We start from the raw sequence: 24807 nt of genomic DNA on the forward strand, positions 1-24807 counted from the left end.
ATGCGCGTCGGTTCAATGTGTATGTCCTATGACAAGCACATACATATTATTTTTAGGTATCCCTTATACCTCAGATTATAAGAACATTTGCTTTCTTTTATAAAGGAAATAACATAATATGTGCTTGTCTCTACGACTATAATAAATGTTCAGTATTTAAGAGAACATCGACTATGAACATTTTAGGAATAATGCTTTGATGCAATAAGAATCTCATAATTATAACAACTTTATAATTTTCTTTGCAAAATATTTTTGTCCCATGAACTTTATCTTTACTCTAGATTCATAAATCAAATATTAGATTCATTAATCTAATATTATATGAATATTAAAAATAAATTAACTCTTTATTAATAATTAATATATATTTACATAAATAATATAATATCATGTGTAACCCACCAATTAGCCTTATTCTTATTATTGCTATTTATTTTGTTTGGGATAGTTTTTAGAATTGAATTTTTTTCATCCTCCCACAATTTTTTTCCTATCAAATTTGAGCTTTATTTTTTTAATTGCTATTTTTTTTTTACTTTGATAAGTTTATATATTTGAATTTTTTTTTGGTTTCATCTTTCAACATTAAATTGGTTGGGAATAAATTAGTCTCCTAAATCGAATAGGTGAGTCTAGGTCTGAGATTTAATGGATTGCGAGTTTGAGAGATTAACTTAGGTTTAGAATATTCATTCGAGTTTGCTTGTTTTTTTCTTTTTTTTTTAAGCTTATGTTTTTTTTTTCCAATGTTTATTTGATTTTAGATTGGGCTATGTTTTTTTTATTTGCTTTCTATTGAATTTTTTACTGATTTTGAAAATGATTCTGATTATCTCGCCCTCCAATATTAAGTTGTTTGGTGATTAAGCTTTATAGTTTTATTCAATTTGCTTTCACCAAGATTACCCTGGTTTAGCAAAAAATTCTGTTTTTGTCAATTTTTTTTTAATTTTCATTGTAATTTTTATTTTTATTATTAAATTAATTAAACTTATTAAATCTAGTCAAGTCAATGACATGAGTCAATTTCTTTTTGGTTTTTTAGGAATGCGTGCTTCATTTTAATATTTGTTTATGTAGGAAAAAAATGGGTTGTACAACAGTTAGCATTGGTCAACAATCTAGTATATGTGTATAGTTAACGGACTACGAACTCTTTTGACAATGCAATTGACTGCGTGTTTATCAAAATTTAATTTTTTTTAATTTTAAATAATTTCGATGTACTAATATTAAAAATAAATTTTTAAAAATAAAAATTTAATATACTAATATTTTTTTAAAAAAATTTAAAAAATAATTATTAGTATAATACTATATACCCTCGACTACCTAGAATAATAATAAGTTTTGCTTTAAATATAAAGAGCAGCGGTGGTCACACCAGAACTAGCATTATCATACTACATTACTTGAAAACAACTAGTGATCAACAACAATAACAAGAAAAAACAAGAAGAAAAGAGAATGCCTCCTCTCTCTCCCTCTCCGTCTTTCTCTCCCTCTCTCAAAACAAAATTAAGGAGAGAAAAAAATTAAAAAAAAAAAAGAAGAAATTTTCCTTTTTTATTCCCCCCCGATGTTCTATTAGATTTTCCTTACCATCACCGTCACTGTCTCTCTCTCTTAATTTGTTTCTTTGTTTAATTAAAATTAAGGAGGATTAGGGTTTCAATAACTTTTATTGTTAACAACAATAAGAGATTATAGAGAATTTGAACATGGAGCCACGTGTCGGCAACAAGTTTCGTCTCGGTCGCAAGATCGGTAGCGGATCCTTTGGAGAGATCTATCTCGGTATATATTTTTCTTCTTCTTCTTCTTGTTTTTTTTTAAATACTTCTATTAATTCTGTTTTTCTTTTTTGTAAATCATCTATTATTTTGTATTGATTGTTTTTGTTTTACAGGTGCTAATATTCAGACCAACGAAGAGGTTGCAATCAAGCTTGTGAGTTTTATTTTTTAATTAAATTTGGCCTTTTTTTTTAATTATTTCAATCAGTGTGGGTTTTTGTAAGATTAATTGATGATGGTAAATTCATTAATCAGTTTTGAGAAATTTGTGGATTTGATATTTTTAGTTCTGATTATTAATTACGTTTTACTCATACATAGGAAAATGTCAAGACAAGGCATCCTCAATTGCTGTATGAATCCAAGTTGTACAAAATGCTGCAGGGAGGAAGTAAGGACCGACCTCTTCCTCTTATGTATCCATTTCTTTCTTTTTTAAATAAAAAAAAGATTAAATTGGCGCAAAGAGCGCGTATAGCCGACCCCAACTGCTTGGATTAAGGGTTTCTTGTTGCTGTGCCTAGTGTTTCTTTTGATTTTTGATATTTAGCTACTTAATTGTAACTTTTGCAGCTGGAATACCGAATGTTAAATGGTTTGGTGTTGAAGGCGACTATAATGTCCTTGTCATGGATTTACTGGGACCTAGTCTTGAGGATCTGTTCAACTTTTGCAGTAGGAAACTGTCTCTGAAGACTGTACTCATGCTTGCAGATCAGATGGTAGGATTTTATTTCGCTTCTTCTTCTTTGGTATCCTGTGCTCTACGTCGGTCATTTGTACTGAGAGTTTTGATTTTCCTGTCAGATTAATAGAGTTGAATTTGTTCATTCCAAATCCTTTCTTCATCGAGACATCAAACCAGACAACTTTCTGATGGGATTAGGGAGGCGTGCTAATCAGGTCTTGGGTTGGCACCTGTTCTTATGTGGAGTTCTTTTTCTTGGTGGTTGTTCTATGCTTGACCCTGATATTTAATATTTAGTTGTGTTTAGGTCTATGCCATCGACTTTGGTCTAGCCAAGAAGTATAGAGACACTTCAACACATCAACACATTCCTTACAGGTTAATCATTTGCAACTTCAAGTAGATTATTTTAGTGCATATTATCAATTTATTTAGCACTGCAAAAGGTGTAAGTTGTTGTTCTTCATCTGTTTGACCTAGTTTCTATGGTTTTTTATATCGGATGGTTTAGGGGGGCACTTTCTGGTGTATGGTGCTGGAAATCAAATTTTACACAAATAGTCATTAATTTATATTTCAAGTTTTTGTAAATTGCAGAGAGAATAAAAATTTGACTGGAACTGCAAGATATGCTAGCATGAACACTCACCTTGGCATTGGTAAAGATTATGACAACATTTCAATTCCTCACCCCCTTTGTGTTTAAGATGTTAACTTGATCGATGCCAGTTATAAAATTAATGTTTCCTGATTGCTTTACTTGTGTTTTTTTTTTTTCTAGAGCAAAGCCGCAGGGATGATTTAGAATCTCTTGGATATGTTCTTATGTATTTCTTAAGGGGAAGGTGAACAATCCTGTCCCCCAATATTATCTCACTTCACCCTTGTTGTATATATGATTTTGTTGTGACCCGACCCCATGTGGTTATAGTCTTCCATGGCAGGGACTAAAAGCTGGTACAAAGAAGCAAAAATATGAAAAAATCAGTGAAAAGAAAGTTTCAACTTCTATTGAGGTATGCAGATGTTTCATGATAATGTGTTGATTTGTATTGTAAACATTCATCATATGTAACTGGTTTGAAAGGAGACTGAATTCTCATCAGGCCTTGTGTCGGGGTTATCCTACGGAATTTGCATCCTATTTCCATTACTGTCGGTCACTTCGTTTTGATGATAAACCAGATTACGCTTACCTGAAACGACTCTTTCGCGATCTTTTTATTCGTGAAGGTTTGAATTTTTCTGTTCAATGTTTACTTTAAAATATTGTATAGACCCAAGAACTACAATGGTAATACAAATAATTTTTTGAAACCATCTTACGATTTTCCTAATTAGAGATTTTTTTTCTTGCTTTAGGTTTCCAGTTTGACTATGTTTTTGATTGGACGATTTTGAAATATCAGCAATCACAGATTGCTAATCCTACTACTCGTGCACATGTAAGTGACAGCATTGTTGTTATTGTTCTCTTGGCTTAGAGCCTTTGACTGATCATCTGTATAATCCTGCTTTTTTGTTTGACTGGTGTATTTATTCATCTACAGGGCCCTGGTGCTGGACCAAGCTCTGGCATTCCTCCTCCTGGTGCTAATAATGCTGATAGGCAGTCAGGTAGACGTGTTGCTGCTTGATGGCGAACAAACTGAAGATTTTGGATTTATCATATGACTCTTTCATTGGGGATTGTTTGATATTTTTATTTTTTTATTTTTTTAGGTGGGGGTGTTATAGGTATTAGATGTTTTCCCACTTGGCTTTTTTATATAGTTTTAATTGGGATCATGTTTTATTCATACTCAGTATAGTTGAGTTTGGTTTCTACTTGTATTTTTTTTTTTTTTCATTTCTAGGTTTTCTTAGTATATTTGGTGACTATGTGGGAGAACCTATCATGTGTTTTATGGGAGTAGAGTTTTGAAATTGGATATTTAATTAATTTCTCCCCATCTTTTCTTTTTTATTGTTGGTTTGATTGTCCTCTGTTTTCTCTTCCTCGTCTTCTCCTCGCTCAATTTCTTACATCCCATCCTTACTTTTTCATTCAAAGCTTTTCCTTATGATTTTAATTTTGTGCATTCGAATGCATAGGAAAATGTCATTTTGGGTTTTCACTTAACCACAGGTGGGGAAGAAGGTGGACCTGGTTGGCCTTCAATAGATCATGCTCGAAGGCGAAACTCTGGACCTATTGTGAATTCTGGAAATTTATCAAAACAAAAGAGCCCTGTTACAAATGATCTATCTTTATCAAAAGATGCCACGGTATGTTCTGCATTGCATCTGCTCATGATGGCCTGTATTAATCAAATGCAAATGCCATTCTATTGTAGGTAGATGAATAAATCTTCAAATGAAATTGCCAGTATTGCCCTCAGCCTGCATGTTTTTCTTCTATAATTTCTGGATCAAGATTGTTCTTTAGATGAGTATGGACATAAATGCCAGGCATTGATTATTCTGGAAAGAGTTCATTTGAACCTTTTTTCTTTTCAATTGAATACATTCTGTGGTTGGTAACTCAATTCTGTCAAAATGCATGATTGCTGCATGTTGCCAGATGTGTGGGTTTTCAGATGTGCCATACTTGTCGAATCATTTCCACCATGTTTGAACGAACAACTGTTCTGCTTACTGTTTAGAAACTTTTCCAGTGTTTTGATGGTCTGTTATTTGATAGTTGATTTAGTGCGCGCTTGGGCCTGTGCAGTTGTCCAGCTCAAATTTTTTGCGATCTATTGTATCATCAAGGAATCCTGTTGTCTCCAGTAGTCGTGGTGCAGCCTTTGGGAACGATTCTGATCCTTCTCGTCCTCGCACAACAGATGCAAGCTTTGCAGTGCTTCAGAATGGGCAAAGAAGTTCAGCTGCTTTATCTTCAGAGCAGAAGCATTCGTCTTCTGGTAGAAATACCAACATAAAGACTTTGGAGTCGACTCTTAAGGGCATTGAGAGTCTGCACGTCAATATAGAAGGAAGGTTACATCATTAACCGATGTCAATTACAAATGCTTCCTGCTGTAAATTTATAATCGGATACTGTTGTTGCATATTGAGTGATGTGTTTTGTCTTGCTAACCTGTGCAGTGCATGGGGACAGTTCTATTTTTGGTAAAAAAAAAATATATCTCCAATGTGGAAGATATCAAAAGTTTGTGGATCTAAAATATATTTTCCTCCGCTCGTTTGTAATTGATGTGTTCATAAAATTAGAGCACCAAATAATCGTTGGCATAAACTATGCTTTTCTGCTCTATAATCGTGTGAGACATGATTGGTAATGTGGTTGCGGTTGTTTTTTAAAGTGTTTTTTTATTTTAAAATACATTAAAATAATATTTTTTTTTTATTTTTTTAAATTTATTTTTTACATCAGAAAATATAAAAAATATATTAATTTAAAGTAAAAATAAATTTAAATTTTTTTTTAAAATGTTTTTGAAACGAAATAGCAAACAGGAATCTGCTGCCCTCTGTTATCTGTGAATCATTCATAACTTTGCTTATAGTTATTGGATCAAAAAAATTTCATCTAGAAAAAAAAAAGAAAAAAGAGTGGCGTTACCAAGCAGGTTTTCCATATGTAAGTAAATTATTAACTCAAAAGTAGGCTTAGCTAGTCAATGGTTTTCAAATTAAATTATATGGGGTTGAATTTTTTTCTGTAAAAGTAGTAGAGGTGACAACAGTTTTATTTTTTTTGGTTTGAATTTTGGTCTTTCATTTTCAATCTCTTGTAGACAATGTAATTGATTATTTTATTTTTTATATAAAATCAAGCACCAACCTCCGGAAAAGCAATAACTATATAAAAAATAAATAAAAACAATTCATCAATCTCAAATTTTAATTAAAAACAGAAATTTGATGGCTGAAACCAAGAATAGGCCGACATGTGTTATGAGAAAAGAAAAAGGGGAGCAATGAGTTCTGTCTGTACCACCACCCCATTAGTTGTTGTTTTTTAATTTTAATGGAACAAATCATGTTCAGCAGCAAGGCAGCTCCCATTTGGTAGTGGTAAGCAGTAAGTTAATTTAGAGGTCTTATTGAGGATTTCAATTTGTGATTTATTCTAGGTATAAGTTTAAATGAGAATCCAAATTAAAATATCCCTTCTTCACGCGTCAAATGACATAAATAACAGGAGAAAGAAATTCTGGTTCTCTTCATTGTTTCTGCCCCTGGAGAAATAAAACATGACCAGACCAAACATGAAAGGAAAGAACAGAACATGAGAGGATCTTGTTCTTGAAAGATCAGTTAACCCTTTTGTTTTCTGGGCAAATAGGGCTGATGATACATTGTCCTGTGTCGAATACACTAACTAATGACTAATGAAAGAGAGATGACTCCTCCTTCCACGTGCAACCAGAAATCAAGTTCATCGCCCATCTAATAACAAGAATCGGCATCTTTTTGTCCCACTAAACGGATTAGCTTCTGGTTTGAACTAGGAAACAAGCAAATCTGTAATTGCAAAGATGTAGGATAATCAATCAACCACAAACAGTCCACTCTGTTTAGATCTTGCACATAAAGTGCCAATGGAATTCAAGCAAAGGCATACACATAAAACTCAATCCATAGATTTGGCTTCCTTCGAGCAAAAAGAAGAAAGTATACTACTTACGAAAAATAATGGCATTTAAGATTCTCAAAAGAGAAAATACAATAAATATGTTTATGTTCATCTCTCATCATTCAAAATAAAACAGCTCACACACTGAAACAATTTCTTCAGAAAGGCTTATGAGAGAGAAGGGAGGGAGGGAGAAGTAGTCACCCATCACCTCCATCCATAGACCACCTGGGTGCAAGTGTCCTTGATCCATCTAAAGCTCTTCCTTAAGGACCCTTTCATCTTGCCCTCTATCGCATAGACCTTGTAGTTAGCAACCCTTCTTTTCCTTTGTAGCTCGGGATCATTGAAACTCCAGCTTTTTGAAGATGACTCAAGATTACTTTTCCCTTTCTTCATCTTCCCTTCTTTTCCCGATTGATTTGGCTGTACAGAAACCGCGTAGCTGACACTATAAGACCTCAAATCTTGCATGTTTGTCGGTGCTGCTTTGTCTTCATCGTATCCCTCCATCTCTATCCTCCCTTCCCTGCACGATTTAGATCTGAAATGCTCCATCGGAAAGAGGAAAAAAATAAAATTACATGCACACAAATTGACAGATTCAAGAATTGAGATTAGGCGTTGGAGACGAGAGTAAGAAATGGAAAGTATTTTTGCTTTGCTTTACGGTGGTGGGGCTATATGAGTAGTATAATTTATGACCGACAAGGCGACTAATCGCTTGGCGTAATCAGATTTTTTTTAAAATAAATAAATAAATAAATCAAATGTTATAATAAATACTTAGCTAACTTAGAAACTTTTAACATTGTGGTCAAACAATGCTTTCTAAAATTTTTATTTTTTTAAAAAAGTTTTAAATTAATGTTTTATTATTTTCTTAAGGTGTTAATATTAAAAATTTAAAAAATATTATTTTGATGTATTAAAAAAACACTTTTAAAAAAATATTTATCACACTTCTAAATAAGCTGTTACTCACATTTTCACTAAGTAATCAAAATTTTATTTTAAAAACAATATAATTATTGTCAATATTTTTTTAATATCAAGAAAACTTTTAATTGTGAACTCAAAAACCAATGTGTTCATTTAAGCATCAATGAATTTTTTTTAATATACAACTTATTTAATGTATAAAAAAGTTATCATCAAAAACAAGTTTTTCTTTCTTTTTGAATGGATGCCATAGAAAAGAGCAAACCACATTTCACTATTTTTTTTTTTTATTCAAAACACACTCTAAATCAGGAAGTTGAGATATAGATTAAAAAATTTGATATCGGGAGGAGCCATTCAATATTTTATTTATTTAATTATATATCAATAATTTTTTTTAAAAGTAGCAATTTTAATTATATTAAAACAAAATAATTTTCTATCATAATTTCTCCTTTTCTTATCCAGCCTTCTTTTTTTCTCACAAAAAATACAATTTTTTTTTTTATTATATGTTCTTTATTCAATAAAAATAGAAACACATTAAGAAACACATTAAGAAAAATATAAAAAAAATTGAACAAATTTAAGGATAAAAAATGATTATCTCTAATGAGAACTCTTCTTCTTGTTAACGTGTCACCTTTTATTTTGGATCCAAATGCAACTGGATAAAAAGTCAATTCAATCTAAAAAATTGAAGACAATGTCGTTTTGGATTGACCCTTGTCAACCTGAGTAACTCGTCAAACCCACAACTTGTGTCATAGACTTGGTTGAGTTTAATAACCTTTTTTAGAATCTATTTTTTATTTAATAATACGATAATAAAAATAGATATGCACATGAAAATGACCAAGTAATGTTTTTTTTAAAAAAAACTCATAAATTCTATAATTTTATTTAAAAATAAAGTAAAATTCAACGATATTTAATCAGATAATATCTAAAAAATATTTTAAATTAATTTTTTAATGAGAAAACATGAATGGCAAAGTCATGCTAGACGCCTAAGACTAGGGGTGATCATTTTCGGTTCGGTTCGGTTTTTATCAAAAAAAGTAACCAAATTGAATTTTTTTTTTGAAAAAAAAAACTGAAACCGGGTCAAACCGACCGGTTTCGGTTCGGTGCGGTTTTTTTAGGGCAAAAAACGGTTCAAACCGGTTTGGCTCGGTTTTTCCGGTTTTGGCTCGGTTTTCTCGGTTTTGGCTCGGTTTTTTCGGTTTGACTCGGTTTTGCTCGGGTTTTTTTCCAGTTTTTTGTCGGTTTCGGTTCGGTTCGGTTTTTTCGGTTTTTTGTTTATAAAACCGAAACCGAACCGAACCGGCCGATTTTTTCAAAAATTTAATCGGTTTAATTGGTTTTTTTTTCGGTTCGATTTTTTCGGTTATTTTTTTTTCTGGTTTTCTCGGTTTAATCGGTTTTCCGGTTTTTTTGCTCACTTCTATCTAAGACTGCGTGAGCTAGCAAACCTGGCCCATAAAAAGGTTAGGCATGCATGAGTATACAAGGCCAGGCTTGTACGTCTGAGTAGATAACACAATTGTTTTGGGATAAAAAAAGAAAGTAAGAGAAATGCCATCTATTGGTATGACTCTGGTTATCTAAGGTGGCCAAAAAGTCAGCCCCGATCTTTTTTAACTTAAAAATCTAGTTTTCAACTCTTTTTTTCATGTGACAACACCTAGAAAACACCCCCATCAATCTCAATAAACCTATATATAACCTTAAACCAACATTTACTAGGCCAAAAAAATAAAAAAATTACCCCAATTCAAAACATTCTCTTGCCTCAATCTATTTTTTTTTTATGATAATATGAAGGGTAAAAAAACACTTTAATGAAACTCCTTTTATTAAATAAAATTTATTAACACTAAAAAATAACTTTTTTTGTTGTTAGGATATAACCGACCGACTATTTTCTCTTTTTTATCTCATTTGCCGATGACTTTTTATTTGCTCTTTTAAAATCAGGTATAGAAACATTAACAAAGTGAAGTTTTTATTCCAAAATAAAGGGAGCATAAGAGAAGTGAACAAAGAATATGTAGACAAAAGTGAAGTTTTGCCCTCAAATTCTAGAAAAATCATGTTATTTTATTATTTTGTTTTGGTTTTCAGTTTGGTTTTTTTTTTCTTTTAATTGCGTCTTTATCCCACCAATTCAAACATTTTCCCCATCAAATAAAGTTTGAAAATATTATAAAAACCTTTAATTATCAAGAACATGTAAATATAAGAGACAATCACCTAAAACAAACACCACAACCAGAGGATGGAATAAGAAAAAACCTAATTATAAAAGAGAAAAAAAAGGCACAGTGCAGGCGTTATAGTAGAACAAAATTGTATTATATATATATATATATATATGAGGAGGTTGGTTCATGTCATTATATTATATACAGTCGTTGATTTGAACTTGTACTAATTGTCATATCTTCTTCTGATGGAAGTTAGGGGGGATGGTGGATGGTATCATTTTCATTTATTCACAATATTGTCCATTTGCATGGTCTTAGTTGGACAACATCTGATCTGCCACGTGAAACTATGAGATTTGACAGTCAAAAATCAACCATAACGAAGATAAAGACACCGTCTTTTGTTGCCGTGCCGCACTTTTAAAAATCTTGAGCTTTTTGTTTTTTTTTTAATGTTTTATATATATATATATATATATATATATATATATATATATATATATATATATACTGAGGTTAAAAATAGATTTTAAAAAATAAAAAAAATTATTTTAATTTATTTCCAAATAAAAAATATTTTAAAAAAATAACCGCTACTACAATACCAAACTTTACCAAAGATAAGTGCATACAAAACATTCACAATTTAATATTTTAGTTCGAATAATTATTCTGATGACTTATTAGTTATAAGACATATTAACAATTAAAAAAAAACACATGAAAGATGTGTTACTATAATATGCTTTGTAACCAATTGGTTGGTTACAAATAACATTATTATATTCATGTAAATAAATATTTATTATTAATTGTCATAATTTATTTTTAGGTTATTCCCTAAAATTTATCATTTTCTCTTTTAAAATAATAATAAAAAATAGCAAGAATACTAATGATTTGGCAAAAACAAGCTGATGAGGATTTCAAATGTCTAGAAAAATTAAGCTGCAATTTTAGATGGAATAAAGAGCTTAATCTTAACCCATTGTACCCAGGACTGGAAAAACAATGTGGATTCAAGGTCAAATTAAATGATTATTGAACAAATCTGCATAAACATTAAGCCTAGGGACATAATTAGAGTTTTAATAGGTCAATTTGATTTAATCATGGGCCAAATTAAAAGTTTAATTATGTTTAAAAATTAATTTGGATTAAATTAAAGGATTTAATTAAATGCAAGGACTTAATTACACTTTAAATTGGTCAAATTAATTTTATTATGGACTTAATTGGTGAAACAATAAGTTTAGGAGCCCAATTTGAGTTTAATTAAAAAGATTAGAATTTTAGAGGACCAAACTTAATTTTTACAAAGTCAATTGGTTGAAATTAGGGGTAAAATTGTAAGAAAATCAAAGCTTTGGGTTAATTAGGGGTTGAATTGAAGAAATTCACAACCAATGACATTTTTGGAAAATGCGGCAAATTTTGGGGACTCAATTGATTGAAATTAGGGAGACTGATTTTTCCTTTCCACAACTCTATTTTGTTAGGGAGTTCTAGGTGTTGAAAACTCATGGTGGTATCATTTTTCTTTATAAAACATTTCAAACAAATCAATTATAAAATCATCATCGTGATCGCTTTTATGTTTATGATCAAAAAATCTTTTTCATTTTCAACCTTCTATAAAAGCTCTACAAATTCATAAATAGTTTTATTTTTTAATTTAAAAAACAAAACCTATGTATATCTAGTACAATCATAAAAAATCATAAACACATATCTATTACCATTTATACTTCTAGTTCTAGTTGGTCCAAATAGATCTATGTGTAGCAATTCTAAAGGTTTTTCGTTCGAAATGTGGTTTTTGCTCTTAAAAAATGTTTTACTTGTTTATCCATTTGCCATACATCATATAATTTTTCATTTTTGAATACAAAATGAGGTAGACCTCTAACTAGTTCGTTTTTGACAAGTTTTAAAAGGATGTCCATGCTTATATGACCTAGTATTCTATGCCGAAAAAAACTATTATTAATGCTAGTAACAAGACAACTTTCTATACTCATGCATATATTAGTCTTAATCTTATAGTTATTTCCTTTTCTATTTTCAATAAATATAACTTGTCATTTTCAAGGATTAAGTAATATGCATGCTCAAACATAATTTTGTAGCCTTTATTATACAATTGACTAATACTTAGCAAATTATGTTTTCGACCATTTATAAGAAACACCTTTTCTATTGAGGGAGATGACTTACCTCTAATATTACCAACTCTAATGATTTTTCTTTTTGAGTTATCTCCAAATATGACTTTTCCACCATTGATCTTGGTAATGTTTGAGAACAATGAATCATCTCTAGTCACGTGTCTTGAGTAAGCACTATCTAAGAACCACCCCCCATATTCTCTCGATTCCTACACACACAAAATCAAGATGAGGTTTTTGGTACCCATAACTTCTTAGGTCATTTATGGTTAGTGGTGGTTCCTTTTGAAACCCAAGTCATATTACTAACATTGTCCTTCTTCATGGGACATACATAAATCAAGTGACCAATGTTTTTACAATAATTGCATGTTTGGTTTGTGTCATATGATTGTTCGTTTAACTTTAACAAAATAGTTGTTTAAATACTTTTTATTTTTCTTGGGTTGATAGCTTAAGCCATTTTTGTTGAAAACACATCTTTAAGTGGCAAGCATGATTTATAAGATCTTAGAACCTTGAGTGAATTTAGCTAGTATAGTGTTCAACTTATTTTCCTTTAAAGCCTTATTTTTTTCTTCAAGTTGGTTCATCTTATAGCAATCATTAACTACAATGCATGCTTTCTTTTCTAATGTATCTTCTCAACAAGTACACATGCATGACTCTTTTTGAGTAAGCTATAATTAGAACCTAACCTTTTGAATTCATCATGTAATATCTCAAAAGTATTATGCAATTCATTATAAGAAAGGTTAGATTCATCATCCAAAAAAAGTATCTTATTATCGCTCTCAATTGTCATGAAACACATGATTGCAACATGCTTTTCATTATCACTTGGGTTAGAATTCGAGCCATCACTCCATGTTACTTTCATTGCTCGTTTGTGATGATGGTTCTTCTTCTTGTTTTAAAAAAGCAGGCAATCAACCTTTATATGTCCCGTCTTGTTGCACTTATAGCATTTAAGTGTTTCCTTACAAGATTATTTCTTTTTTCCATCCTTCATGAAGTTTGAGAATTTTATATCCATTTTGTTTCTTTCTTAGGAAACTTTAGAATTAACTAATGATTACAACAATATCAGCATCAACTTCTTCATCGTCATCATCACTATCAACAAGATGTATGGTTTTGAATTCCAATTCTTCTTTGACTTCTCTTCTAGCTCATGCTTTTCCATGTTGATTTCATAAGTCATTAATGAATTGATGAGCTCTTCTAATGGAAGTTTGGTGAGGTCTTTAGCTTCTCAGATTGTTGTTACCTTTGCTTCCTGAGTCTTTGGCAAGAACCTAAGAATTTTACTCGTGATATCGATATTACTATAAGTCCTACCAAGAGCATCCAAACTATTAGTTATAGTTGTCATTCTAGTAAACATACTAGTTATTGATTTATTTGGAAGCATTTTGAATAACTTATATTGGTGCACAAGTATGTTTTTTTTGGATTCTTTAACTTGATTAGGACCTTCATGAATTATTTATAAAGCATGCCATATATCTTTAGCATTTTTACAAGATGATATTTTATTGAACTTACTCTTACTCAATGTACCATACAAAGTGTTCATTGCTTTAAAAGTAACTTTTTACCACCATCGATATACTCACCCTTAGCCTTAGAAATCATTATACAATCTTTAATTTTAGTGGGCTTATGAGGTTCATTTTCAATAGATAGCCATAAATCATAATCAATAGATTGAAAATATATAATCATCCTAGCTTTCTAATAAGCATAGTCATTACCATCAAAGAAAGGTGACCTCAAGATGGATGATCCTTCATTTTGTAAATTAAAACTAGTGGTTATCGTTCTATTCAAAATCTAATTAAACTTGTATAAATGAGAACTAGACTCTAATACCAATTATTGTTCTAGGATTAAGGCAACAATAACACCCAAGAACGGGTGAATTAGGTGTTCCACTAATAATAAAAAATATTGTAATTAATTCAATTAAACTTCTTAAAGTAAAAAGTATAGGGATAGAAATCGCAAACTAAATTTTTAACATTGTTTGGCAAGCCTACATCCACACTTCAAACATCAAACCGATCTTGAGTATTGTATTCTTTACTAATCCAAGCCAAAGATTACAATATCCTTGATGAATCCTCACAAAGTCTTTTTTCACCACTTGAAAAAATACACTCCTCAAGATTTTTCACCTTGGTGATGTATCTCACTAATAACTAATAATTTTTCACTTAAACTCTTGAAAGATTACAATTGTTGGAAATGTAACAACACTTTCTCAAATAGGATATCATATAATTTAAAGTTCTTGTCTTTCTATATCTCACAAGATAACACTTAAAGAATTGAAAAGTATTTAAGTGTTGTGAGAATGAGAATGTATATTCTCGTGCAAGATTATAAAGGTTTTAATGCACATATATGAGTATAATTAGAGATTAATGATTCTGAAGTGTTTTTTTCTCTTAAGATAACTTGCATATGATATATGTTTTGATTATCTAAGTAATTCTGCAATTATATATATATATATATATATATATATATATAGAGAGAGAGAGAGAGAGAGAAAAATGGTTGTTTTATAGTTGTTATTGTTCTTCTGATAGATAAAATGGTCGACTAGTTCATATTGTTCAGGACAATCGGTTGACCGATTCATGCAAAATACTAGTTTTGGCAATTTTAAACCTGATGAAACTTGAACTGACTAATCTGGATTTTATCAAATAATGCATCAGTTCTATAATGCATGCAATGTGTAGTGTATGTGTTAATTTTAATTGTAATACCAAGTAAGATATAAAAGTTTATACATTTATAACTAAAATAAATACTTAAAAACCTTACATCTTGGACTTGATTGATTTCTTTATTTAATTCTTTATACTTGTTGATGTGATCTTCATATAAACCTGTTTAAATTGATTTTCAACCAAGCATATCATTAATATATTTTTTATTTAATTGTTATTATTAAAATATATAAAATATTAATATATGACCCAAAGATCAACAACTCGATAGTCATATGAATATAAAAATACCATTGCAACCTATATAACCTTGATAGTCATAAGAATATAAAAATACCACTGCAACCTATATAACTTGAAAATGAAGAGCCAGCCAAATGTTAGATCCTTGGTTTGCCTATTTTTTTTGTAGATATTTTAAGGAATGCAACTATTAAGTATTGACAACTAATTATACAGACATAGCAATACCAAAACCAACAATACATGAAGAATGCCTACATCAGAAAGTTAATTAATTAGGAAGAAAAGGAAAATTAAGAAGGAATCTCATGAGATGTGCTTGAGATAACTGCTGAAGTAGAGAAAATGAATGATTTATTTATTAACTTATCAAAATATCAAAGTACGTTGAAAAAAAAAATCCAATATTTTTTTTATAAGAAAAAAAACAAGTGTGCAAGTCTCCCTTTACAAGTACAGTTACATTCGGACCTTTTCTTTTAGTCTTGTCGGGTGAACTTGATCTTTCAAGCATAGCAACACCTAGCCTTTTAATTTAATTTAATTCAATTTTAATTTAGTTTTCAATTAATATCCTCTCTTTTTTAATTGGTTAGTTTAATTATTTTTTAAATAGTAATTAATTTTTTAGATAGTTTTTAAAATTTCATAATACTTTAAAGAGATTATTGTAATTTGATTAAAATTTTTTTCTCTATTAAATTTTTGATAGATAAGATATATTAGTATGATGTATTCATAATAATAGAAATCAAAATGTGATAAACAACCAGGATAAAACCTCCAAGATAAATAGATAAAAATGTATAGAAAAAAAAAAGGACAATTGAAGTAAAAAATTTGCATGCATATTATCTTTTGCTTCTTATAATAAGCTTTAGCTAAAAATTATATTCAAAATGCTTTTTTTTTCTCTCTCTTAGAGCATCTCCAATGCAAAATGCTATTTTGAAAAGCTAAATTGATAAAATAGCATTTTGAATAGTGTAAATATAGCTTTTTTTACCATATCTATTCCAATGAAAAAAAGTCATTTGAAGAGTCATTTATATTGGAGTGGAAGAAACAAGTGTCTTATTATTTCTTAATAAATTTGATGTTACTTTTTTTTCCACATGTCTACATTTAATTGGTTTATTTTTTTAGTGGCCCCACTTTGTTGGTTTTGGCTTTTTGAAGAGATATGTAGGAATAACATTTGTGGGAGAGAAAAGCCATTTAGAGCATCTCCAATGGAGAAGCCAAATGGATAGCCAAAAATAAAAAACTAATATTTTAGCTTTTCTTTGCTTATTTTGCACACTCCAAGGGGAAAGCCAAACAAAATGCTAAAATGGCTTTTCTCTCCTACAAATGCTATTCCTACATATCTCTTCAAAGAGCCAAAACCAACAAAGTGGGGCCACTAAAAAAATAAACCAATTAAATGTAGACATGTGGAAAAAAAAGTAACATCAAATTTATTAAAAAATAATAAGACACTTGTTTCTTCCACTCCAATATAAATGACTCTTCAAATGGCTTTTTTTCATTGGAATAGATATGGTAAAAAAAGTTATATTTACACTATTCAAAGTGCTATTTTATCAATATAGCTTTTCAAAATAGCATTTTGCATTGGAGATGCTCTAACATTTTGTTTGGCTTTCCCTTTGGAGTGTGCAAAACAAGCAAAGAAAAGCTAAAATATTAGTTTTTTATTTTTGGCTATCCATTTGGCTTCTCCATTGGAGATGCTCTTATAGTATAAATTAACTTAAAATCTGGTCTGCAATAATGTAGCGTGGGAATACTAACTAGTTATTATTACTAAAAAGAAACATGATTTTACTTCTTTTAATTCCATATGCAATATGTAGATATCATAATTTCATTTTGTGTATTGATGACCAGATATTGTAATCACACTACACACAAAAAAACAACATTTTTTTAGTTTATATTAATTATGTAACTTGCTTAATGTTGAGGATATTTTTTTCAAATTGATTTTTTTTTAATGATTAAAGTAAATATTTGTATGCAAGGTTACAGTTTAAACTTTGTTTTTTTTTAACAAAAACAAATACATTATTAAACAAATTATTCTTTTTTAATTGATGATTTTTTATTTTACAAAAATATTTATTTTTAGCAATACCATGTTTTTTTTAATTAAAAATAAAGACAATTAAAATATTATTTTTTGCAAAAACTTCAATAATTTAAAATAATCAGAATATATATATATATATATATATATATATATATATTCAATCTAAAATACATTCCTTATTAATGCATTTCTTTTTTTAAAAAATAATTTTTTATTAAAAAAATATTTTTTAAATAAAAAAACTTATCATTATATAAAAAGAAAGTTTAATTAAAAAAAAATGAAAATCATGCCTGAAGTAATCAAAGAAAAAAGAATAATTAATATGGGAAAATTATTTAAAAAATTATAATTAAAACATAACATAATATAAATTTTATTTTCATAGATTATTCATGACCAAAAATATAAAATAAATATGAATAGTAAATTTATATATAATAGTTAACCAAAGGATTGATAATACTATTAAAAAATATTATAATTTTATTTGAAAATAAAATCCAAATTGATTGTTATTTAATGGAACAACGTCTTAAATATAATTTTAATTATTTTATTATAATTAATTTTAATTAAGATTTAATTAAACATTTTAAAAAACACTCATGGGCATAGATCGGCCAAGCATCCAACCCAACAAAAAGAAGGTCAGATGCGTGTTTTCCTACAAGGGTAGGGGTAGGCAATAGGCATGCACATCTACCTAGCTTTTGTTTTGTTTTTTTTCCTTTTATTTAAGAAAATAAAATAGGCAACTCGTTGTCTATAATGGAAAATGAAGCATGTCTATCGACAAAGATTTCAATTACATGATTGGTCAAAGATTTGAGGATTCACTTCCTGGATCCTAAAATATTATTCTCAATTCTTTTCCGTAAAACACCTAAAAAAACACCTTAAAAACCTAAAAAAAACTCATTTCTAACTCTACATCACCATTTAATCAATCAAAAAACCTAAAATTCAACTCCAAAATAAAAAATAAAAAAAAATACCTTAACACTCCTCTGGTCAATTTAACCGGATTGAGACCGTGATTGGTTTATATGTTGTGAAATATAGTCAACCAACCATTTTATCTCACCTTTTCTTTTTTTCGGTCAATTCTCTCTCTTTAAATACAGTGGACTGAAACATAAATAAAATAAGATTTTAACTACAACAAAATCTTAAAACCAAAATGATTTAAAAAAAAAAAAAGAAGAAAAGAAGAAAGAAAATGGTGCAGAACATGTAGAAAAACACAACATGCAAACAAGGCTTTAAAATAACAAGGCGACCTGACAATCCTTTCATAACAAGTGGAACCTGTAATAATGGAGGACCCACGTGAGATTAAACTGTCAGAGATGTCTCTGAACATAAAATTTAACGACCCTAAACAGGAATGAAAAGAAATCAATACGTTAAATAGTACAAGCAAAATAAGATACCATTTTCCTCGACCATCACAAAAAAATCTCATCAAAGGAGATCGGCCACATTCGATGGCAGCTCCTCGACGACCACATTATAGAACTTCTGGATATCAAACAGCATTCTGTCATCATCACTTGTCACAAAGTTAATAGCAACACCCTTTCTTCCAAACCGTCCACTTCGTCCAATACGGTGAAGATAGTTTTCAGGTTGAGTCGGCAGATCATAATTTATGACAAGGGAAACTTGCTGAACATCAATACCACGAGCCAAGAGGTCGGTAGTGATGAGAACACGAGAAGAGCCGGACCTGAATTCTCGCATAATGATATCACGAGTGTTCTGGTCCATATCTCCATGAGTAGCCGAGACTGTGTGATCACGGCCTCGCATCTTGTCTGTCAGCCAGTCAACCTTGCGCCGGGTGTTAACAAAAATGACACTCTGAGTGATGGCTAGGGTCTCATATAGATCACATAGTGTTTCGAGCTTCCACTCCTCCTTATCGACATTAACATAAAATTGCTTGATACCTTCAAGAGTAAGCTCATCACGCTTAACCAAGATCCTCACAGGCTTGTTCATGAACTTCCTTGTGATCTCAAGAGCTTCAGGTGGCATAGTAGCGGAGAACACACCAACTTGAACTTTTGATGGCAGCAACTGGAAAATATCATAGATCTGACAGCCAGGAAAAAAAATTATTAGAAAAAGAAATTTTAAAAACAAAAAAAGCGAACTTAGAGCTCTCAAGTCTCTGAACAGGCAAAGAAAAGAAACTTGGAAGCCAGCATGGATGCAAACCTGATCCTTAAAACCACGTGAAAGCATTTCATCAGCCTCATCCAAGACAAACATTTTAATGTAATCTTGTCGAAGTGACTGCCTTCTCAACATGTCAAACACACGACCAGGTGTGCCAACAACAACATGAACACCAGCTTGAAGAATGCGTTGGTCCTCACGAACACTTGTGCCACCAACACAAGCATGAACTTTGACACCAAGATAATCACCAAGTGCTCGCATAACCTTTTCAATCTGTTGTGCTAGTTCCCTGGTGGGAGCCAGGACCAATGCTTGACATTGCACCAGACCATAATCAAGTTGCTGGAGAATGCCAGAACAGAAAGTTGCTGTTTTCCCAGTTCCAGATTGTGCCTGCTGAATCACATCAAGGCCTTTACAAAATGGAACAATTCCTCTTTGCTGGATTGCAGATGGCTTCTCAAAACCTTGAAAGAAAAATTACAATGCATCAATCAGAACAAGAAAGAAAGAGATGGAACCAAACAGAATCTAAACATAGTAAAAGAAGGGTAAGAAGTTCTCCAATAAGCAAACGGTAATCATAGGTCAAATATCATGATTCCAGCAGACCTGGATTTTTAAAATGCAAAACAAAAGAACCTAAAGAATAGGGAGCTACTGCAACTAGAACAGTCATACCTTAACATCAACTGATTAAGATGCCAAATGAATGAACATGTGAAGATATGAAGCCAGTCAATACCTACCATAGGCATAGATGCCCCTCAGAAGGTTCTCTTGCAATCCCATCGAATCAAAGGTTTCAAAAACCTCCTCATACATTGTGAAGAAATCTTGCCCATCATTTGCAAGCCTGCATCGTTGTCAACACATACATGAAAGTCAATTATATATTCCAATCAAAATAACTATTGCTATACAGCCAGAGTTTCAAATAAGGAACTCACAGATCATTCATTTTGGCATCATATTGCTTAGCATCATATTGCGATCCTTCTGGTGCCAGACCTGCCATGACTGCACAGAGGAAACCATTTGTCACTTGTCGATTAAGGTTAATGACATGATGCTGAACAGGTAAAACATATCCTGCTGACAGCACCTATCAGATGCTTCCATCAGATGAGTAAAAAGGAAACAATTGAGAGCATTCAATCCATAGCATGAAGTTGAGGTGGGGGCACAACCATATTGGAAAGCAAAAATATTCATTAATATCACCACTAAAGATAATGAATATTTCACTTGTGGATTAAGGATAATGACATGCATGCTGAACAAGTAAAACATGTCCTGCTGACAGCACCTATCAGATGCTTCCATAATTGTAGATGAGTAAAAAGGAAACAATGGAGAGCATTCAAGCATAGCATGAAGTTATTGAGGTGGGGGCACAACCATATTGAAAAGCAAAAATATTTGTTAATATCAGCACTAAAGATAATGAATATTTCACTTGTCACAGAAGAGCCAAACTTGCAAACCAAACAAAAAAGAGGAGTACAAGCATTAAACTTCTGTTTTTAATGTCTGGAGGAGACATGCAAGGGGCAAACAACAAACTGATATTTTAGACATAAATCCTTACAATCAGACACTGTTTCACCCGCCCCTCCAAAAAATCAGATTAAGGCAAGAGTCCAGAAGGGCTTCAACTTTTGTTAGATAGGCATGTCAATACAGCACAGACACAAGCTCTATAATAAGTTGAATTCACATGTTTGGAAGAGAAAATTCAATTCATTTTGTTTCTTATATTACTCTCATCAACTTCATCTTATTTCTTCAATGTTAAAAGAAAGAGAGAGAGAGACAGATGTGTGTTTTGAGAAAGTTTTAATATTAAATTTCTCCACTTTGGAATTATAAATTAGAATTGTAAATTAGAGAGGTTGATCTGTTCATTTTTGTAGCATTTTTAAATATTAAATTCCATTTGAAATTCAATTCTTAACACTCAAAATGATTCCAAACATGAGATTTTATTAAAACCTCTAAATTGCATTCAATGAAGAGGGTTACAAACATGATGTAATGCGTTTTTTGGGACCAATCTACTGTAGTTGAATTCAATTATAGTGTTTGACTTGAATTTAATTGATAAATAAGTTGAGTTCACATGATTGGAAGGGATAAAATTCAATTCATTTTGTTTCCTATATTACTCTCATCACCTTTATCTTATTTCTTCAAAGTTTTTTTTTTAACATTAATTTTAGAGAGAGTTAATTTTAACATTAAATTTCTCTACTTTAAAATTGTAAATTGATTTTAAACTCTGATTTACTTTTGTAGAATTTTTAGAGATTAAATTTCATTTGAAATTCAATTCTTAACACTCAAAAGGGTTTTAAACATGAGATTTTATTAAAACCTCCGAATTGAATTCAATTTATAAAGTTACAAACATGCAGCAAGGCATCATTATAAATCATACGTGTGGTATTATAGCAGTGTGGGACTTGCTCGACAAGTTAAAAATCCGTTAAATTAAATTATTATGTTTTAACATAAGGAGCCACAATAATATAATAAAACAGCATAAAAAGGTTTATCAGACAATCTCATAAGAACTGTGATCAAAAGCATACGAACACACTGAAACACTAAACTTCCAATGATACAAAGCTCTGAATCTATTTCCAAACTAAAAAAAAGAATACTTTATGTTGAACTTATTTCCAACAAGATCAGACCCAGATTAAAAACAACTGTAATTTCCAGTTAAACAGACCCTAAAAGCTCCCAAAAAAAATATAACGAAAAGGGTCAAAACTTCACCAGCAAAAGAAAAAACAGATCAATACCAGATCTCAAAAAGAAAATCCCAGATAGCCTAGCTAAAAAAAATACAAGAAATCGACCAATCAAAACACCCATGACAGCGGGCAATACATACCAGCATCACAGACACACGCAAAAGTACCTATACTTTTTGCATAGAGAAAGAAAGGGAAATACCTGGTAGTAAGCGAGTGATTGATAGCTAGAAAGAAATGTGGAGAGATTGTATGAAGTTGAAGTATGTAGTGAGATATCAGAAATCCCAAACTCCTCGGATCTGCGCCGTGGAGTTTGAAAGAGGCTTTGTTCACGTGTCTGCGTGATTATTTATAGGTCGGTATAGTGTGTTGTTAGGTTAAGGTTACCCTTATTTACAAACCCTTTCTGCTTCAATTTTTTGTCTTTCCACTTTTGCCCCTTTCTCTTTCTCTTTTTATTTTTATTATTATTCATTCCTATAACAAATACTCTTATGAGTGACCAGACCGCTTTTGAAAGGATGGACGATTACAAGTCTATTTAAGCATGAAATATAATATGATATATGTTATTTTTTAAAAATGTTTTTTATTTAAAATATATTAAAATAATTTTTTTATTTTTTTATTTTATTTTTAATATTAATATATCTAAACAATTTAAAATAAAATTAAAATAAAAAATTCAAAAACTTTCAAATATATAATTAGACTGTAATGTCTAACAGGACCATGTATATTCTCTAATTTAAAAATTTTTAAAGATAGGATGCATTAAAATTATGTATTAAATTTAAAATTCAATCTAAAAAATAAAGAATCTTAAGTATAACAATAAACTATAACACAAAACATATAATTGATGAATAAAAATAAATTTATCATGTTTTCTTCGATATAAGATAGGTTTAATAAAACCTTAAATAAGATAAAATAAATTCTCTAACTATGTTAAACCGGTACAAAACCACCTGATGAGATTATTTTAAAACACTTAAAATAAGCTAATAAAATAAAAGGTGAAAGAATGCAAAAATAATAATATACATAGTATGTTATTTCATGTGATATCCATTAGTCTAAGCCTAGATCATAAAATGATTTAAAAATTATTTATATTAACCCTATATGTAAAACCTTAAAAAAATTTATATATATATTTTTCAATTTGATATGAGTTGAAGAATTTTTATTGGAGGATTAACTTCTAGAATTTATTCAATAGTTTCGATACAATTATCATCTATCTATTGAAAATACCAATTTTATAATAATTTTTGTACTTGAATGTTTTTAAAATTTTTTCAATTTGATCTAACTAGATGAGAACCTTAACTTGAGGATTAACTTGTAGAATTTATTTCATAATTTCGATGGAATAATCCATTTATCTATCAAAAGTATCAATTTGATAATATTTTCCTTTAATTCTTTTGGAATATTTCAAATTTGAAGATGTTTGATTGAAGCAATTTGATATTCTTCACCATTAAAATCTTGAATAATTAATATCATAATCAAATGAATATAAATGCGTTGAGGATGAAGGGCTATTCCTGTGTGAGGATTTTTATCTAGACAAAGATCTATATAATCTAAACATGATAATATAGAACTTGATACAATCCTAAACCATAATAATAGTCGAAGCTTAGAAAAAGTAAACAATAAAAATCAAGAAGGTATACCTATTATCTGGATAACCATACAAGACCACTAAAACACCTCTTTATAGCTACAAATAGTTGATCAATGGATGCATACTAACTAACCAATGTCTAGAGGTATACAATGTCTAGAGAAAGAGCATGTCTAAATTAAAAACTTGATATTTTTATTAAGATTTTGATAAGTTTGAGAAACTAATACAATCAGCTAAGAATTCGTTTTGCCTTAGTAGTTACATTGAACATATATTATTACATAACTAGTTGAATTGTTTGGACTTGAAATATCTTGAATTTGTGATATCATGGCTGATGTTTCTTGAATTATTGTTCTAAATTAACATGTGCGGACTTGAAATGTTTTGAGTTTGTGACATCATGACTAACACTTCTTGAATTATTGTTCTAAATTGACATGTACGAACTTGAAATGTTTTGAATATGTGACATCATGGTTGACACTCCTTGAATTATTAAAGAGTTATATTCATACAACTAATCCTTAATTAGAAGTTCTCTAACTCATCTAATTAGATATGTCGTAACTCAATTTTGACCTCCATTCAATTATTTTTATCTACTTTGTTTTAAAATATAAAAAATACAAAAAATTCCAAGAAAAATGTTTTTTTTTACACAATTCGACAATTCTTGGTCATTTTGTGATTTTCAACATTTTCATTTATCATTTTCATATTAGGGGATTTTTAA

General features: G+C 30.1%; 3 protein-coding genes across 3 annotated transcripts; 1 reads left to right on the forward strand and 2 right to left on the reverse strand.

Annotated features, from left to right (window-relative positions):
- Positions 1-1400: 1400 nt before the first annotated feature.
- On the forward strand, positions 1401-5568 carry LOC7485740 (casein kinase 1-like protein 2). The gene is made up of 14 exons (XM_002299862.4): positions 1401-1800; positions 1913-1953; positions 2121-2190; positions 2373-2521; positions 2607-2702; positions 2795-2865; positions 3085-3146; positions 3269-3332; positions 3419-3503; positions 3594-3720; positions 3850-3932; positions 4038-4104; positions 4616-4755; positions 5201-5568. The coding sequence occupies exons 1-14, from the start codon at positions 1725-1727 to the stop codon at positions 5480-5482; spliced, it is 1413 nt and encodes a 470-aa protein (XP_002299898.4). The 5' UTR covers positions 1401-1724; the 3' UTR covers positions 5483-5568.
- Positions 5569-7057: 1489 nt separating this feature from the next.
- LOC127905121 (uncharacterized) lies at positions 7058-7802 on the reverse strand. Its single transcript, XM_052451625.1, has one exon. It carries the CDS (start codon positions 7628-7630, stop codon positions 7280-7282), a length of 351 nt encoding a protein of 116 aa, XP_052307585.1. The 5' UTR covers positions 7631-7802; the 3' UTR covers positions 7058-7279.
- Positions 7803-18726: 10924 nt separating this feature from the next.
- On the reverse strand, positions 18727-22797 carry LOC18094831 (eukaryotic initiation factor 4A-8). Its single transcript, XM_006369202.3, has 5 exons — positions 22629-22797; positions 20615-20684; positions 20414-20520; positions 19701-20131; positions 18727-19577 (listed from the first exon to the last, which is right to left on the reverse strand). The coding sequence occupies exons 2-5, from the start codon at positions 20680-20682 to the stop codon at positions 18942-18944; spliced, it is 1242 nt and encodes a 413-aa protein (XP_006369264.1). The 5' UTR covers positions 20683-20684; positions 22629-22797; the 3' UTR covers positions 18727-18941.
- Positions 22798-24807: the final 2010 nt, after the last annotated feature.

The sequence above is a fragment of the Populus trichocarpa genome, chromosome 1 (genome assembly GCF_000002775.5).
Source record: "Populus trichocarpa isolate Nisqually-1 chromosome 1, P.trichocarpa_v4.1, whole genome shotgun sequence".
Taxonomy (NCBI): domain Eukaryota; kingdom Viridiplantae; phylum Streptophyta; class Magnoliopsida; order Malpighiales; family Salicaceae; genus Populus; species Populus trichocarpa.

Coding starts and splice junctions, on each gene's coding strand:
- LOC18094831 (XM_006369202.3), bottom strand. CDS start 20,682: ATGGCAGGTCTGGCACCAGAAGGATCGCAATATGATGCTAAGCAATAT. Junction 20,521..20,614: donor GATGCCAAAATGAATGATCT/GTGAGTTCCTTA, acceptor ACAACGATGCAG/GCTTGCAAATGATGGGCAAG. Junction 19,578..19,700: donor CACGTGGTTTTAAGGATCAG/GTTTGCATCCAT, acceptor CCTGGCTGTCAG/ATCTATGATATTTTCCAGTT.
- LOC127905121 (XM_052451625.1), bottom strand. CDS start 7,630: ATGGAGCATTTCAGATCTAAATCGTGCAGGGAAGGGAGGATAGAGATG.
- LOC7485740 (XM_002299862.4), top strand. CDS start 1,725: ATGGAGCCACGTGTCGGCAACAAGTTTCGTCTCGGTCGCAAGATCGGT. Junction 2,703..2,794: donor TAGGGAGGCGTGCTAATCAG/GTCTTGGGTTGG, acceptor AGTTGTGTTTAG/GTCTATGCCATCGACTTTGG. Junction 2,866..3,084: donor CATCAACACATTCCTTACAG/GTTAATCATTTG, acceptor TGTAAATTGCAG/AGAGAATAAAAATTTGACTG.